General features: G+C 62.8%; 4 protein-coding genes across 4 annotated transcripts; 1 reads left to right on the top strand and 3 right to left on the bottom strand.

The window, feature by feature from the left end:
• Nucleotides 1-68: 68 nt before the first annotated feature.
• CHLNCDRAFT_140312 (hypothetical protein) lies at nucleotides 69-3380 on the top strand (the record flags this gene model as incomplete). Its single annotated transcript, XM_005850734.1, has 10 exons — nucleotides 69-112; nucleotides 229-388; nucleotides 597-695; nucleotides 813-890; nucleotides 1028-1151; nucleotides 1295-1437; nucleotides 1612-1818; nucleotides 2029-2403; nucleotides 2558-2991; nucleotides 3332-3380. 10 exons carry the CDS (start codon nucleotides 69-71, stop codon nucleotides 3378-3380), a joined length of 1713 nt encoding a protein of 570 aa, XP_005850796.1.
• A 525-nt stretch (nucleotides 3381-3905) lies between these two features.
• CHLNCDRAFT_13809 (hypothetical protein) lies at nucleotides 3906-4609 on the bottom strand (the record flags this gene model as incomplete). Its single annotated transcript, XM_005850434.1, has 3 exons — nucleotides 3906-3962; nucleotides 4130-4219; nucleotides 4331-4609. Coding segments are annotated over 3 exons (426 nt in total), but the record flags the coding sequence as incomplete, so codon positions are not given.
• Nucleotides 4610-5345: 736 nt separating this feature from the next.
• CHLNCDRAFT_55993 (hypothetical protein) lies at nucleotides 5346-9471 on the bottom strand (the record flags this gene model as incomplete). The annotated part of the gene is made up of 18 exons (XM_005850433.1): nucleotides 5346-5478; nucleotides 5555-5632; nucleotides 5772-5936; nucleotides 6003-6131; nucleotides 6321-6587; nucleotides 6754-6869; nucleotides 7066-7225; nucleotides 7314-7380; nucleotides 7490-7512; nucleotides 7622-7702; nucleotides 7785-7892; nucleotides 7980-8024; nucleotides 8129-8211; nucleotides 8375-8495; nucleotides 8612-8745; nucleotides 8916-9009; nucleotides 9158-9193; nucleotides 9406-9471. The coding sequence occupies 18 exons, from the start codon at nucleotides 9469-9471 to the stop codon at nucleotides 5350-5352; spliced, it is 1902 nt and encodes a 633-aa protein (XP_005850495.1). The 3' UTR covers nucleotides 5346-5349.
• A 1597-nt stretch (nucleotides 9472-11068) lies between these two features.
• Nucleotides 11069-16793, bottom strand: CHLNCDRAFT_140309 (DNA polymerase delta subunit; the record flags this gene model as incomplete). The annotated part of the gene is made up of 20 exons (XM_005850432.1): nucleotides 11069-11281; nucleotides 11370-11518; nucleotides 11689-11980; nucleotides 12100-12237; nucleotides 12436-12561; nucleotides 12653-12766; nucleotides 12912-12990; nucleotides 13161-13251; nucleotides 13377-13474; nucleotides 13601-13703; nucleotides 13926-14112; nucleotides 14245-14424; nucleotides 14572-14833; nucleotides 14940-15120; nucleotides 15244-15373; nucleotides 15501-15635; nucleotides 15810-15982; nucleotides 16184-16340; nucleotides 16461-16681; nucleotides 16787-16793. 20 exons carry the CDS (start codon nucleotides 16791-16793, stop codon nucleotides 11069-11071), a joined length of 3036 nt encoding a protein of 1011 aa, XP_005850494.1.
• Nucleotides 16794-16947: the final 154 nt, after the last annotated feature.

The raw sequence follows: 16947 nt of genomic DNA, 5'->3' as shown, positions 1-16947 counted from the left end.
AAGTGCGCTCGATGGCGGCACCTCCCGGCCCTCAGCCGGGCCTCACTTTCACGTCGTTCCTCGAGAAAATGAGGGATCCTGCTGCCGCCGACTTGGTTAGAAACATCAAAAGGTGCGAGCACCTGCAATGCCAACTGCGGCTGGGCAGCGCACGCCCGGCGGTGAGCGCGGTTGGACTTGCCACCTGCCGCCGTGCGCTCAACCCCCAAATTGTTGCTCTGCTTGCAGCTTCATCCGGCAGTTTGAAGAGCGGCCTGCAGGGCACCAAGTAGACCCTGAGGCCGACAGCGCCAAGGTGCAAGCCTTCCTGGCGCAGTCGGAGCAGCTGTTCCGGCAGCACCCCGTGTGGCGCGGCTGCCAGCCCGAGGTGCTGGATCAGGCGGTGGAGGTGAGCGTCCAAGCGTAGGGTTTAAAAGACGGCGGGGAGTTGCTTTTGTCGCTTCCCTTGCCAGTGCCTGAGGGAGGGACGCAAGCCTCTTGTGCTGTGTGCCTCTCCTGTTCTGCCGCCCTCGCCTCGGCGGAGGCCTGCAGCTTCGTTGGCCACCGTCATTGTCGCTGCCGCATTGCCACAAAGATCTGCTGTTTGACGTTCATAGGGCCTGGAGAAGTATGTGATGAGCAAGGTGTGGCGCCAGACCTTTGCGGTGTGGCAGGAGGACCGGGAGCGGGACGAGCGGTACCAGCGCCTGATGCAGGTGCACCTCTACCCTTGCCATGGGCTGCTGCAGCACGAGTTGTTGGACAGCAAAGCGTACCCCCGTGGCCCTGATTGCCATTAGGCCCTGATTGCCATTCTTCTGCGGCTGCTGCAGGCCCTGGACTTTGTGGACCTGCCCACCCTGATGGGTGCCAACGTGGAGCCGGATTCCAACCTGCTGGCGCTGGCACAGGTGCCGGGCAGCGCAGTGCCAGGGTGCCGGCACAGTCTTGGCAAGGCGCAGGGAGGACTGGCAGTAGCATCCCACCTGTACTGCCTTTGCTGGTGCCATCGCAGCTGCCCCCACCTGCTGCTTGCTTGTGGCTGCAGAGCGAGCTGCTGAAGATGGACCGTTACAAGGCGCCACGCGACAAGCTGCTGTGCCTGGTGAATGTGAAGACAATGGTGGAGAACATTGTGCAGCTGGCAGCCAAGGGAGGAGCCAACATCGGCGGTGAGCTGGGGGGCAGCGGCTGGGGGGCCAAACTTGGTGGAGCAAGCGTCTGCGATTGCAGCTCGTCCTTGCTGGATGCCAGCCACCTTTCCAAGCTGGTCCTGCACCCGGCTGCACCCCGCCCCACGCCGTGCCGCCTGCAGGCGCCGACGCCTTCTTCCCCGTCTTCCTGTTTGTGGTGATGCGCTCGCGCCTGCCGCACCTGGCCAGCAACGTGGAGTATGTGAAGCGCTTCCGCAGCCGCGCGCGCCTGTCGGGCCAGTTTGACTACATGCTGTGCAACCTGGTGGGTGTGGGGCCCCGTGCTGGTGGCGGCGGTGGTGGAAGGTTCCTGCCCGCTGCACCTGCCGGCATCACGACCACCTTGTCCGACTGCCCCACCTCCGTCTGTTTCTGCCCACAAGCCTGGTCACCCCTCGTGCTGCCCTCGCCCCGCCCCCCAACCCTCGCGCCTGCGCAGGAGTCTGCCGCCATGTACCTGGACACAGTCAACTACGAGCACCTGGCGGTGAGCCAGGAGACGTTCTTGGCGCACCTGGCGGCGGCGGGCATCCCAGAGGCTCACATGGAGCTGCAGCGCATGCAGCAGCAGCATGAGCAGCAGCAGCAGGCAGCGGCGGACATGGGAGCAGAGTATGGCGGTAGCGGTGATGGGCTGCTGGAGCAGGTGCAGCCAGTGGCGGCGCAAGCTTCTGCTGGGGAGGCGGTAGGCACAGCCGGCGGTGCAGAGACACGAGATTCGGGTGCAGATGATGTTCTGGCTGGCCTACAGCTGATGGATGGTGGTGCGCTGCTGCCAGCAGATGATCGCACCAGCAGTGGAGGCGCAGTGGCTGGGCTGGATCCGGTGCTCGACAGCCGGCCTGTCACTCCTCAGGACCCCACACAGCTTGCCAGCAGCGGTGGCGAAGCTGCAGATGGCGGCCGTGCATCATCACTGACGCCACTAGCTGAGCCTGCCGCGCCATCACCAGTGCTGTTGGAACCGGCAGGGGTGGCTGGCGCTGGGGGCGGTGGCGCTGACATCGGCACCGCCGAACCTCGGGAGCTGTCCTTTGTGGACACGGCGCTCCAACAAGCTTTGGTAGCAGCGCAGGAGCAGGAGCAGGGCGCAGCTCAGCAGTATGCGGAGGCGGGCCTCGTTGAGGAGATGGTGGCAGAGGGCACGCGGCATGTGCTGGCGGCCGAAGCGGCGGGCCAGCTGCAGCAGCGCTACCCATACATGTATGCTCAGGCGGAGGACCTGTCGCTGGTGCGCGGGTTGGGGTGGGGGATGCGGGGGGGCTTGTTCTGGCCCCCTGAGAATCGCAGCACGGGCTACCTGCATGCCCAATGCCCAATGCATGGGCATTTCAACCAAGGGTATCAGAGCTGCTTGTTTGCTGGCGTGGCGCTGTTCCCTGCAGGCGGACGTGCAGGCGTTACTAGTGGGGTACAAGGAGCTCCTGCTGCGGTACGAGGCGCTGTCCCGCGCCTTCCAGCAGCAGCTGGGCCTGGCAGGCAGCGCAGATAGCACGGCGGCGCTAGCTGGCAGCGGCACTGCGCACCGCTCCAAGCTTGAGCAGCAGCAGTACGGGTTTGGCAGCCTGGTTCTGCCTGAGGCAGATGGCGGCGGTAGCTTAGGGCAGGGCGGATACGCACACAGCGCCCCGCTGGCAGTTCCCTCCAGAGGGGCGTCGGCTGCGAGCCCGCAGGATGCCTCACCCTCCGGCAAGTGGTCCCCCGGTGGCATCCTGCACCGCATCACCAGCAGCAGGACCCGCCGCACGCTGACGCCCCCAAAGGACAGCGATGGCAGCAGGGGCGCAGAGGATAGCACGCCGCTGGGGCAGGCTGGCCGGTTGCGAAGCCTTGCCCGTCTCAGCCCAAGCAAGCAGCCAGGGCAGCACGCTTTCTTCTCCGCCTTGTTTCCTAACAGCACTGGCAGCAGCCCAAAGGTCGTGTCGGCTGTGCAGCAACAGCAGCAACATACACCTGAGCAGACACCTGAGCAGCCATCCTTTGCGCCCCCGCAGCAGGCTCTAGCAGAACTCTCAGCACATGGCAACAGTGGCGATGCTGCTGCTCTTGCGCCCACTGTCGCGCTGCAACGGCAGCCTGCAGCAGGCAGCACTGAAGCCAGCGCCGAGGTGACTGTTGCAGAACAGACATCTCAGCCTTGTCCTGCCGCTGCACCGCAGCCAGCAGGAGGTGGCGCAGCCACAGCTGGCAGCCTGCTGGACCTGCTAGATCAGCCGCCTCCCCCTGTGGATGTGGCAGCAGGCACCTTGATTCACCTGGAATCAACATCAGCGGGCGGGGAGGCCGCTGGCACCCCTGCAGCAGGCGACCTCCGCCAGCTGACCTCTGTGGAGAGCGAGGCGGCGGCGGACGCGGCACAGCCGCCATGTGACACACGCCCTTCTGGAATGCAACCTGTAGCCGCGCATGGGCAGCAGCTGGAGCCTGCTGGCGAGCAAAAATCAGGCAACCAGCCGCCTGAGTCGCTCATTTAGTCATGTGCGGCCTGTCCTGCTCCCACAATCTGCCCTTCACAGCAAACGCGCCGCATTCCTAGCATGCATGGGCCATACATTCAACCCTTTGTCAAAACTGTCAACCAGAAAAGATGTTCGTTCAACCATGCGTTGGCTTGTGGCTGTTGAACCACACAACGGACACCTGCAAGCAGGAACCAGCAGGAAGTCAAGTCAGGGTGCATGGGCAGGGCGACGAGGACAGAGCAGGCCTTCCACACGCTCCCTCACTCGGTCTTACCGGGTCACCCAGGTTGTGCTCAGCCGCCCACTTGCGGACTTTGAAGTGCGCGCGCTTGGCCATGTCGCCGCCAGAGGGGTCGGCAACCTTGCACAACGATTTGGCATGTGCAACGCACCACAGCATTTGGAGCGGCACCCGCAGCTGTTGCGAGCGTACAAGCATGCCGCCCTTTCCGCCCCTACCTCCCCCGGAGGGCGACACAAGCACTGCTCACCAACCTGCAGAGGCTCCTGGTTGGGCTGCTGATACAGCAGGAAGATGTAGCGATGCGTCCCGATGGGCGGCGCCGGTCCCCTCCAGCTGGTGATCTGTGCAGGCAGCAGATGCACGGTTTGGTGGGTGAGGGCATGCAGGAAGACAACTGGTGGGGGCCTGGCCGACAGCAAGCAAAGAGGCACGGCATGCCTGCGTCCACCCACCTCGTTGCCCTCGCTGGCGTCGCCAGCCGCGGGGATGTTGGTCACGATCCAGTGCAGCCACTCGCCGCGCACAGGGTGCGCTGGGTCAGGCGCATCCGGGTCAGGGCAGACGAGCGTGTACAGTGCCCCCTCGCTGCCGCCCTTGATGCGCGCCGTGGGCGTGGCGGCGGCGTCCGCAGGCGAGATGAGCACGCCGTTTTCCACCCGCTTGCCGCCAAACGACACCTCGAGCTCAGCGCAGCTGGCCGCAGAGACGCGGTCGATGACTCCAGGGATGATGCCAGACTCCTCCAAGGCGCCCCTGCACAGCACATTCACATGATGAGCAGCGCACACGAACAAGGACAGCAGACATGATGATGAGTAGCACAGAAGAAAACGAAGGGCGGAGCGGTGCGGAGGGCCGGTGGCAGGGCGGGCGGGGCGGCAGGGCGGCAGGGCGGGCCTCGGTTTGCAGGTCAGCAGCGCACATGATGGCCGTGGCCTCCTGCGCCAACGATGTGCTCAGGGTTGGGGGGAAGAAGAGACCTCTCTAGCCAATTGCTCGTCACTGCGGTGGCCGGCCTTGGAGGGGCTGCACTACGCTGCACTACTTCTGCCGTCAATGTGGACCGATTTTGCGGCTTTGCCATGAGAGCAAGGTGAACATGCCAGCTGGGCGCCGGCGCCAGGTGGCCTCCGGCGGCCCCCCTCTAAAAGTGCGAGTAGGGAATGTCTACTCGGACAAAAGCGTGCCGAGGCCGCTTGTCACACACGCGGGAAGGAGGCCAGCAGGCACTCAGCGCCTCCCAGGCCCCTCCTATTGCAACCCGCCTTGCAACCCGCCGCAGGCGTGCCCGGCCTCGCCCCTGCCACCGCAGCCCGGCTACTGGCACACTCGGGGTCGTGAGCTGCTGTGTGCCAAGCCCTGGCAGCGATGCTTACAACAAACTGCGCATCAAGGTGGGGCGCACATAGCAGTAGAACCTCAAGTGTACATAGGATTCATGATACATAAGGGCTTTAGACTTCCCTTCCTGCTACTCAAACCGCACAATGACCTGGTCCGCAGCCACGACTGCCCCCGCATCTGCCTCCACACTTTTCACCACCCCATCCACATTTGCCTTCAGAACATTTTGCATCTTCATCGCCTCCACCACCGCGACCTGCACACAACAGCATTGCGCCGAACGTCAATCACTGTTGAAAGTAGGCGTCATGTGGCTGGCCTGGCTGGCTCACCTCATCCCCTTGGTTCACTAACTGCCCTGGCTGCACAGCCACGCTGATCAGGGTGCCAGGCATCGGCGATTGGATGGCCTGCATCCCATAGATAGATGCACCTTTGTTAGAAAATGATGGGCGGCAGGGGCAATTCAAGCCTGGGGGGACACAGCCTCCCTGGCTAACAGCAACAAACAGGAGAGTCCTCCCCTTTCTGCCCGCATGTGAACACTACCTTGCTGAAGTCCTCGGCGTGCTGCACCGGCATGTGGCATCCCAGGCGCGCCGACAGCGGGCTGTCCACTTGTATCACCCGCTGTGCGCCGCAGTGCTGTAGCTTGTACTGCCGTGGCCCCATCTGCAGCACCTGCAGAAACACCGCCTGCCCATCCACCTCTGCCTGCACAAGCTGCGCGTCGCTGCTGCCCGTGTCTCGCACATACATGATGCGGTGTGGCAGCTGCACCTCCAGCGCCTGCCCGCTGCCATGCTCAGCACCGTTGATGCCGCTGGTGGCGACCATTCGCGACTCGGCTGGACGAACAACCACCGCAGTCTGCTGTCCACTCAGCGTCAGCACCAGCTCCATGTCCCCCTGCGCCCACATATGCAGCTTGCAGGGATATTCAGTGCGCGGGCTTCCGCAACAGTTGCCAGCACCACCTACTCAGGAAGGTGGTTTGTTCATCCACCCTTGCAGCCTGCAACCTGCCCTCTCCGCGTCACCAACCCGCTCACCCACCTGCAGCTTGCCGCCGCCACTCAGCCGTTGTTCCTTGCCCACCCACAGCAGGGCGGCCACTGCCAGGAGCTGGTCCTGTTGGCCGGCACCCAACGGGAGCCGTTCAGGCGCGGACGCCTCGGGCGTCGCGTAGTTTTCCGCCAAAAAGGCAGTGCTCAGGTTGCCCGCCACAAAGCTCGGCACGTCGAGCACAGAGCGCAGGAGGGGCGCGTTGTGCTGCACGCCCCGGATGACGTAGGAGTCAAGCGCACGCCGCATGCCCGCCAGCGCTGCGCCACGGTCCACGCCATGCACCACCAGCTTGGAGATCTGCAAGGCAGGCCATGGGATGGGGACTGAGGGGAGCGGCAGTGCCAGTGCAGTGCCAACAACAACATGTGAGCTGGCACCTGCCACACTGCACATGAGGCCGAGTAAATTGGTGATCAGCCACCACACGCAGTGGAGCCGCTGCTCTTATAGCCCGCCCACACACCAGTGGATCGTAAAAAATGCTGATCTCGCTGCCCTCTTGGACACCGCTGTCGCATCGGATGCCCGGGCCCCGTGGCTCACGATACCGCAGCAAACGGCCGATGGATGGCAGGAAGCCTGCAGGATAGCCCCAGCCAGAACAGGGTGCAGCAAATCAGCATCCAACACTGGCTGCGTGCAATGGCCCACATTTGCTGCATGTGACAATGTTCAACTAGACGCAGCAGCCCATGGAGCAGCACACAAGCTCCCACCGCACATGTCGCCCACCCCCCTGGAGGGTGTGCTCGCTTCAGGCCGGGTCCCAGCTCACCTCGGGCCGGATTCTCGCTATACACACGACACTCCATGGCCGAACCAGAGTAGTGCAGCACCTGGTCCTGGCTGACCGTCAGCGGCTGACCTGCTGCCACGCGCAGCATGTGCTCCACCAGGTCCTGGCCAGTGATGGCCTCCGTGATGGGGTGCTCCACCTGGGTGATGTGCCGATTGGGGCAGTGTGTGCATATGTGATGGGAGTGCTGGTGAGAAGCAGTGTGCAACAACCGCAGCAGCAATTACCTGAAGCCTTGTGTTCATCTCCAAGAAGTGGAATTCACGCTGCGGGTTGGCCAGAAATTCGACAGTGCTGCGTGGCAGGCGGGGGAGAGGGCAACGGGGCTGAGCCAGGGCCCGTGAAAGTCCCCCACAGCATCGACCCAGCATGCAATCGCAGCCAACAGCTTCAGCCACCTTACCCGGCCGAGTGGTAACCCACCGCCTGTACAGCAACAAGGAGGGCAGGGACAGCCAAGTTGCCAGTTTGTTTTGCAGGAGGAAAGCAAGCACACCAGACACATTACGACGCGCCACCCAACCAACGGGCATACCTTGCACAGCGCAACTGCCTGCTCCCCCATTGCTCGCCGCATGGCGGGGGTGACCAACGGCGAGGGCGCCTCCTCGATCACCTGCAGGATGTTAGGCAAGCAGGTCGGCATGCCAACTTGGCAAATCAGCTGAAACAAATGCCAACGATATGCGCACCCACACCTTTTGGTTGCGGCGCTGGATGGAGCACTCTCGTTCTGGGAAATAGATGACATTGCCCCACTTGTCACCCAGCACCTGGATCTCCACGTGCCGTGGCTGCTCAATGAACTGCAAGCACACATGATGCCGCGGGTGCAACAAACGCAGCATCGTCTCCCTCTCGACCTTCGTCTCCCCACCATCCCACCCACCCACCTTCTCTATGAGCATACGTGCGTCGCCAAACGCAGAGGCAGCCTCCTGCGGCACCATTCAGGGCAGTGCCCACTCAGCGCTTCTCAACTCTGCTGATTGCATGCCTGCCACACCAACAACCACCATGCTAGCTCATGGCGTACACCCACCTGCGTGCACAGCTCATACCCCTCCAGCAGCTCTTTCTCATTCCATGCAACACGCATGCCCTGCACCAGCACACGCCGGCGTGCTGGGTGAGCGGGTGGGTATGCATTGCCTGAGCAAGCACCCGCCCGCCCAGCCCCAAATCCAGCACGTAAGGGCATCGGCCTCGATTGATCAGTGGTCCCAGGCAGAACACCAATGCTGTGTGCTCCTGCAACTCCCGCTCAAGCTCCCGCCGGCCAGCCGACTTGCCTTGCCTCCGCCGCCCGCCGAGGCTTTGATCATGACTGGGAAGCCGATTTCGCGGGCCACCGAAATTGCATGATCTGCATTCTCCGTCACTCCCGCCCATCCCGGGATTGTGTTGACCTGCGAGAGTGGGTGAGTGGGGATGAGTGAGGGCAAGATGGAACCCCACTATACTCCCCCTCAAACAACCCACGCAGCTGGTCACACACACCACATCGTCCCCTTTGCTCACCCACCTTCGCGGCCGCCGCAATCTTCTTGCTCTCCACCTTGTCGCCCATCTTTTCCACTGCGTGAGTTGGAGGCCCCACAAAGGTGGCCCCCGCTGCCTCGACCGCCTCCACAAAATGCGAGTTCTCGGAAAGAAAGCCTGCAACAAGCCGGCAGGAGGAGTATGGCAAAAACACAACTCAGTTGTTGCCACAATCTGGGAGCCAAAATGCCATGTAAAGAGCTGAATGCACCCTTAGGGAGGAAAACAACACACCACCAAAAAACAACGCTAGAATCATAGAAGCTAAGCTAAAGCTAGGGGCCCACCATATCCAGGATGCACGGCATCAGCGCCGGTCTGCTTGATGGCATCCACAATGGCTGGTATGTTGAGGTAGCTAGCGGTGGAAGCAGCAGGACCCTGCAAGGGCACGGGTTGGGAGCACAAGATCAACTGCACACAGACGGGTGCAGTGCGAAGCCAGCCGTAGCCAGCGATGTATGTGTTGCTGGCAACTTCCATTTCAGCTTGCTGGCTCCCCTGACCGCGCCCAGCCACCCACTCTCACCACGCAAATAGCCTCGTCCGCAAAACGGGCATGCACCTGCATGTGTCATCACAGAAAAATCGAGCGAGCGTTTTGGTGGTTGGCGGGTGAGTGGTGGCTGGGCAGATCGGGAGCCAGGACCAAACCCCTGGTCCCAGGCACGGCACAGAACCATATCCAGGAACCGGCTGGCAAATGAGCCATGCCACCACTGCTGGAAGGCAGCCTCAGTAAGTGGCCCAACCAACGCATTCGCACACCCCCCGCACCGCGGCGGTGTCGGCCTCGCTGTAGATCCCCACGGTGGCGATCCCCAGCTGCTTGGCGGTGCGCATGACACGCACAGCGATCTCCCCGCGGTTGGCGACCAGCAGCTTGCGGAACAACTGCTTGCCATCCCCCTTTGCTTCGGCAGACAATAAGGAGGCGGTGGCCGCGGCGGCGGTAACGTGTCGGCAGCCGCCCTGCCCTGCTGCCAGGCGCAGCAGGCCACCTGCCACCGACTGCACAGCCTGCATTGCGACGCTCGGGGCAGGCTGAAGCGGGTCTCGAAAATTTGTGTAAAGGGTGTCGGCGGGCCGCACACAGGCTCCCGCCAATCCGCTGGCTGCCCAGGAGGGCTGAATTGATAGCTGTGCGTTGAGGCGATAGTTAATGGTGGCCGGTGACCTGTCTTCGAATCGCTCCCCCGCATGAAATTGCCGAAGTCATGGCTGCCCTGCATTCTTGCAACGCTGCTGCACTCCAACGCGCGTCAGCTACCCGACTTGCACTCCACCTTGTTGGCCCGCGTGCAATCATGCGTGCTCTGCTGCTGGCCACGCTTGGCCTGCCAGCAACGCAGAGGGGCGGCCGGCAGGGCATGGGAGGCGCCCCGGCGCCTGGCAAGTTGGCGCCCCGGCGCCAGGCACGTTTCTCTGTCGCCGCCGCCGCTCAAACCGGAGGGCCGGTTGGGGCGCGCGAGGAGGAGGGCACTGGCCGCGACTTCGCTTCTTCATTGGCGCTGATGACACTTGGCGTGAGTCCTTGTGCCCTTGTCGTCCTGCTTCATCGCTAGGGCAGGTGTTGGCTTGGCTGCGGCAAGGCATTAAGGCCCCGGCCCCCCTGCCCCACCCCTTGCTGCAGGCTTCCTGTCTCAGCGAACGTTTGAACGGCCATGGTCTGCTGCAGCAGCTGGAACTGGATAATCACCCGCTACTTTCAGTGGTGGTTGCCGCGCTGGCAGCCGCCACCTTCTGGCCGTCCAAGCGGCCGCTCAAGTCTGCGACGGACACAGTGCGCGACTTGGCTGGGCGGGCAGCTTTCGCTGGCCTGTCTGCGGCAGTGGGCGCAGAATTGTGGGCGGGCAAGGGCCTCCTGAGCTTGTTGGAGATTGAAACGGGCGTCGGCGTGATCAGCGAGGTGGAGGCTGTGCTGGCGGGGCTGCTGCTGCTCGTGCTGACTGGGCCCCGGGCAAAGCATGCCTGAGGGGACCTGTGAGACCTGTGCCTCGCATCTTCCACCTGCTTTACTACACTCTGTTGCTTTTACTACACTCTGTTGCCGATGTGCCTGAATGAATGAATAGTGACCGTCATCAACAGAATGACGTTTGGGTGATTGCTGCCCACTTTTTGTCTGCCAGTGTTGGTCTTGCTCTGCCAGCAATTTTCACCAACCCCAATGGGATTGGCGTTGTTTTTGTTTCTTTTGCGTGCAAAATGCGCCATAGCCCCCCCCCCCCCCACCACCACCACCAACTACAGTCTTCTGTTTCAATTGTGAGTGGCAATACAATGTGTGAATATGCGCACAATAGCAGCAGATGTGAGCTGGGGAAACGCGGAGGAGATAAAGAATTGAGATGAAAGGGGCCCACGGTGAAGCAGCAGAAGAAGGAATTGGAGCTGAGCACCAGCAACACCACCTGCCGCGAGCTGTTCAATGGCCATGCTACCACTCTTCAAAACGCTGCAGCGTGGCCTGTGCCTCACCCAGCTCCTTCTGCACCTTCATGCGGCGGTAGAAGATGGGGCAGTCGCGCGATCGGCACAGCACGTCCTGGTGTAGGCTGCCCTGGCATCGCTGACACTGCGTCCACAGCGCGCTAAACTGCGCCTCCAGGTCGTTCACCCCAAGCACTGTGCGCTGGTAGACCTCGCCCTCCTGCACTCGTCATCAAGCAGGAGTGAATGGCGTGGGAGCAGCTGGCCTCAGGAGGGCATCTGGCCATCCACTTGGCACAGGCACTCACCTTGTCCTTGCAGTGCTTGCATACCGTCTGCTCGCTCTTGCCCAGCGGCGCGCGGCAGCCCAGGCACGTGAGCCGCTTCTGTGCAAACTTCATGATGCCGCCCGAGGCCACCGATGGCGTGGTAACCATGATGGATCGGGTGTGAGCACCTGCGCCAGTGAAGAAGAGGGGGTGGGGGTGGTGGGTGGGGTAGGACGTGCCGAGAGTCAGCGCTGGAGTAGTCGCGCAAGCCTAATGCCTGCCCCCAGCCCCACAATGCCACCCTATGCTACCCCACGCTGCCAGCGAGGCAAGGGATGCTCAGGCAGGCCGCACCCACCCGTCAGCAGCTCCTTTGGGTTCTTCATGATGGGCTCGAACAGGCGCATGAGTGGCTGCGCCAGGTGGTGGTCCAGGTAGTGCTGGCAGTCGATGGGCAGGTTGTTCCTCAGCGCATAGATGGGGTCCTCCGCCTTCTCATATGCCTTGGCCCCCTTGGCAGCCTTGACTATGACGTACGGCACACGGTCGCCCACTGCTGGCGCCGTGGCCAGGTCACGCTTCTTCATCTTCTTGGCCAGCTCCACGTGCGCCGCCTTGTTCTCGTAATCATCTGCATCCTGGGTGAGGCCCTGCAGCGGGAATAGTTGGCACGCGGTTAGGGGCTGGACAAGCGGTGGGCGCGAGAGCACCAAGGGTGGCGATGATATGCATGGTGAAAACTCGGCCAAGCAAGGGCAGGGTGCCACACCTTTGAGATCACCAGCAACGACAGGTCCAACTTGTTCATTAGCAGGTCTGAGATGACGCCCTTGACGTAATCGCACGCTTCGCCAGGCGCTCGCTCCACCAGGATCTTCTCCAGGCAGGTTGTCACCACATTGCGCACCTGGCAGCATGAGCGGCGCGAGCACCAAGTCGTTGAGCCAGCAGGCAGGAGTTTAGAGTACAGGCAGAAAATCTGTTTCACCGCAGCGCAGGCAACTTCAACTCAGTCACTCATGCATGGCCGGCTGCGTACCAATGGTGGGGCAGCCTGCGCAAACCTGCCATGACAGCCGACCACCCCACTCTCCACCCCACTCACCAGCAGGCAGTTGTCGCGTCGCACCGTCTCGATGCCTTTGGTGTCAATCTTATCCCACTTCTCTGGTTTCGTCCACAGCAGACCCGCATACCGCTTCTTGCTGATTAGCAGGTAGGGATTGTATACCTGCATGCAGCCCGCGGCGGCGGTTGAAGGCCGTCCAGCACGGCAGCCAGGCGGCGTGTCAGCTGCTGCACAGCAACCGCCCGCGGCCCACCTTTTCAAACTCAAGCTTGATGGGCTTGATGAAGGCCTTGCTGACCTCCTCTGCCGCCTCCAGCCCCAGCTGCATCGCGGCGGCGGTGTCGTCCACGCCAAAGTACACCATGACCTGCAGCGGCACCGCACAAAAGCCAGACCCTGGGAAGGGGGTGGGCTAAGGAAGCTGGCCGGACGGCCCAGCAGATGAGCAAGCGCAAGATGGTGCCGCCACCCCATCCAACCATGCCCCAGACCGCCGCTGCAGCCCCGCGCACCGAGTCGGTGTCTCCGTAGATGACGTCGGCATCGTGGGTGTAGCCGTTGGCGCGGTTGTACTTCTCCATCACGCGCCGCCTGCAAGGGCAGGCAGCAACAAGCGCAGGTGCTCCAGCATGGGCTCATGAGGCAGCCGGCAGCGAGGAGCAGCTCCATGACAGCTCCCAGTGGGGCCAGATGCTGAAGGGCCCTTACAGATGGCAGCCTCCGCCCCATTTTGCTGCTACAACATGGCCCCAGCTCCGCACCTGGTCTCCATGATCATCTCTCGGCCAAAGGAGGTCACAGAGGAGGAGATCTCCAGGCAGGGCAGGGCACCCACGGTAGCGCCCGTGAAGCCTGCACCCAGAAAGCACGGCAACGGGCACAGCGGGCACGCCAGGGCAAGGTATGAGGCAATCGGCTGCACCTGCATCCCTGCTCCCAATGATGGCGACGGAACAGAGGGCTGCACTGCAGCGCACCATAAACCGAGTTGGCGGAGACCTTGAGCGCCATCTGGCGCCCATTGAACACCGCCCTCAGAAAGGGGTCAGTGGCCTCCCCCATGTCCTTTCTTGCACTGCATGGAGGCAAAGGTGCATACTCGTGTGAGATGCATACATCACACTAGCAAGTAAGGAAATATACAAGCAGTGCATGGACGCAAGGAGCAGGAGCTGCCAGCAACGCTGCCTGGCCAACCCACCGCTTGCGCGCCGCCAGCAGCTCCTGCAGGATCTCAGGCAGCACCCCGGTGGCCAGTGAGGACTTCACAAAGGTGTCGCCATTGGGCGAGATCGTTAGGTGCTCTGCATTCAGGTAGGCGGGGCGTGAGAGTCAGGCCCGACTGATGCAGCTGATGATGCGTAGATGCCACATTGTTTGCTGTTCGTCCCTACGCCACCCGCTGCTCTCCTTTGTGGCGATGACGTTTGCTGGTGTGCTCACTCATGCGTGCCCAGCGGCCCTGCCACCGCAGTTTCTTCACCCTCCCCGCCTGCCAGCAGTTTCCAGTCTGCCACCCCTCTCACCCTTGGGGAACATGTTCTCGTGCCCCTTGGGCACCAGCGTGGTGTAGCAGAGGTTGTGCGCCATCATGATGGAGGGGTACAGGCTGGCAAAGTCCAGCGTGGCCACCGGCTTGTCGTAGTACCCAGCCTTGGGCTCTAGCACCGTGGCACCCTCATATGCCACGCCCTCGTTGGGGTCGCCGCCACGCTGCCAGGGGTGGGGGGTGGGGTGGGAGTGCGCCACGGGAGAGTGTATGGCAGTGGGCGGTGAATGGTGGGATGGGTCCAGCAGAGAAACCTGGCAGCCAGCCAGCCAGCCCGGCGCAACTGCCTCACCCACCTTCATGTTGGGCACCACCAGGTTCTTGGTGCGCGACTTGCGCAGGATCTGGGAGAAGACCTTGATGGATTGGCCCCTGCTGAGCAGGTACGACATGGGAACCCCCGTCACGCGCGCCATCTCCACATAATTGTACATGTACATCAGCTTGTCCACCAGGCGCTGAGGCAGGTACGCGTCCTGCAGCAGGGAGGGAGCAGAGCAGGCGTGCGGCGTGTACGGGCCGGAGCAACAGTCAGGGGCAGGCAGGGGGCGGGGGGGGGGGGAGGGGGGACCTGGCCAGAGAGGCACAGCACGTGCACCTCCAAGCCACTCCGCCCCGCGCACCTTGAGGCAGTAGATGGCGAGGCGGCGGCGCGACTCGGCGTTGCCGTCCTGCAGCTTGCTGATGTCGCTGTGGTGCACATCCTCCTTCTGCTCCCCCAGGAAGTGGGCAGACACCGAGTTGAGGGAGTAGGAGGAGAGCTTGTGGTCGCGCTGGATGGCTTGCAGCAGGTCAAACTGCACCCGGCCCTCAATGCTGATCTCTTTGAAGTCGTGGGTGCCATACGCCTTGCTGGAGAAGCGCGCGTCCTTCATGCGGCACCTCCTGCAAGGCTGGGCCGGGGAAGGTGAGGAGGCACACCAGTGTGGCGCTCACGGCGGCATATCATGCAGGCACCATGCATCCCCTGCCAGCATTAAAACCTCTGCACCTGTTGCGCAGGCGGCCCCAGGTCCAGAACTGCGGGATTTTGAGGGTGTCGGCACGGTTGAGGAGGTAGGGCAGGTCGAAGTTGACGATGTTGTAGCCGATGATGATGTCGGGGTCCGCCTCGAGCACCAGGTCGCGCCAGCGCAGCAGCAGCGCCTTCTCGTCATCAAACGACATCACCTCTGCAGGCAAAACAGGGCCAGCGGCGGGCAGGGGTGTGGCGCCAGCGGGAAAAGGGGCATGCGGGGGCACTTGGGGCCAGGCGGGGGCATGGTGCATGCCACATGCGACTGTACGCCACGCACCTGCGCCGGTGATGGGTGCGCACGACTTGAGCGTCATGATGTTGCGCACGGCGGGCTGCTTCTTCCCAAACTCGGTGACCAGGGAGGCAATCTGGATGACGGGGTCGTGCTCCGGCTCGGGAAAGTGTCCCTGCAGCACATGGCAAGAGGCAGGCAGGCCGAGGGCAGGTGTACATTTTGCACGCCTTGCGTGCGCAGCTGCCGGGGCAGAGGGCAGCCAGCCTGAAAGAACCCCCATCCCCTTCATCCCCGCTCACTTTGCGGCCCTGGCACTCGATGTCCACCGACAGGATGCGGAAGGGCGCCATCTTGGCCCATTCCCCTTCTGGAGCATGGCTGACCAGCTCGCTGTAGTTCAGGTGCGCCTCCAGCTGGCAGTGCGTCTGGTGGCCCTGGGCCAAGCAAGGGCGGAGTGGCAAGGCCGCATCACGGCACCGCAGAAGCTTGCAGGTCGCGCCAGTGCAAGGCTGCGCTGGTGGTGCAGTGCATGCAAGCTGGCACGTTGGCTCCCAACAACACAAACATCCTGCACATGCCCCCACTTGCACTGCCGCTGCCCAGCCCACCTGCGGCGCCACCAGCATGTAGCTCCCCGCCGGCAGCTCCACCCAGTTGCCGCCCACCACGGAGCAGTCGATCATGAAGCGCAGGGCATAGAGCACATTGGATTCGTATGTGGTGCTGCGGTAGTACTTGCCGTTGCCCATCCATTTCAGGCTGATGCCTTCCTCAAACAGCTCTGCGGGCGATCAGGAGCATGCAATTGTGTGGGGCGTCATGCCGGCAGCGCTCGGCAGGATACGCGCTAGGCAGGACACACGCCCAGTGCAAAGCTGGGCCGCCCTCTGTAGTTTGCATCTGCCCAACAACTATCGTTGCTCCACTGCCCATCAATGTCGCCCCCCGTCCTTTTCTTCTGTCTACCCTGCAGCTCGCTCACTCTTGCAGGTTGTGACCAGGGTAGGGACGGAGAGCACAATCTTGAGGAAGAGGCGTGAGGGCTGCGGCTGGTAGTACATCATTGTCTGCTTCCGTGCCAGCTCCACTCGCAGGCACTGCCGAGGGTTGCGGCTCTTGTCCCGCCCCGCCAGCAGCGCCTGCACGCCAGCGGGCGTAGCGGGAGTCGAGCAGCATGTCCGACCAGCTGGAAAGAGCTGTCACTTCGGCTGCCACCACCCATGCTTTCCAGCACATGGGTGCCAATCCCATACACTCACGTTGAGCTCTGCGGCCAGCGCCTGGCAGTCGTCAGGGGAGAAGGCTGCTGAGGGGGCATCCACATAGAAGTAGGGCTCGAAGCCGTGCACAAAGGCGGCCACCGAGTTGCCGGCCTCGGTGACGCCAAACATCCGCACCACGGGCACCTCCTTGAGGTCGGTGGGGTAGTACACTGGATGGGGCGCCCCAAATGTGTAGTCCACCTCCAGCTGCTGGAAAACTGCGGGACGGACCGCAGGGGCGGGGAGGAGGAGGGCAGGCACAGCAGGTCAGCGCATGAGCGGGACCTGTGCCGTGGCTGCTGCCCTGCCTGTCCTGCCCGTACCCAGCATGTGCGCACTGGTGGGGGGGTGGGCCGTCGCTGCAACGTACCAAGGCTGTCCGTTGCGGGGTTGAGCTGTGGTGCGGCTGGCCTCGGCCAGTTTTTGCCAGCTCGCCGAGGCTGCCCTCGTCTACCTGCATCACAATCCAGTTAAGGAGAGGCGG

The sequence above is a fragment of the Chlorella variabilis genome (genome assembly GCF_000147415.1).
Source record: "Chlorella variabilis unplaced genomic scaffold CHLNCscaffold_3, whole genome shotgun sequence".
NCBI lineage: Eukaryota > Viridiplantae > Chlorophyta > Trebouxiophyceae > Chlorellales > Chlorellaceae > Chlorella > Chlorella variabilis.
This window is presented reverse-complemented; position numbering and strand designations above follow the sequence as displayed.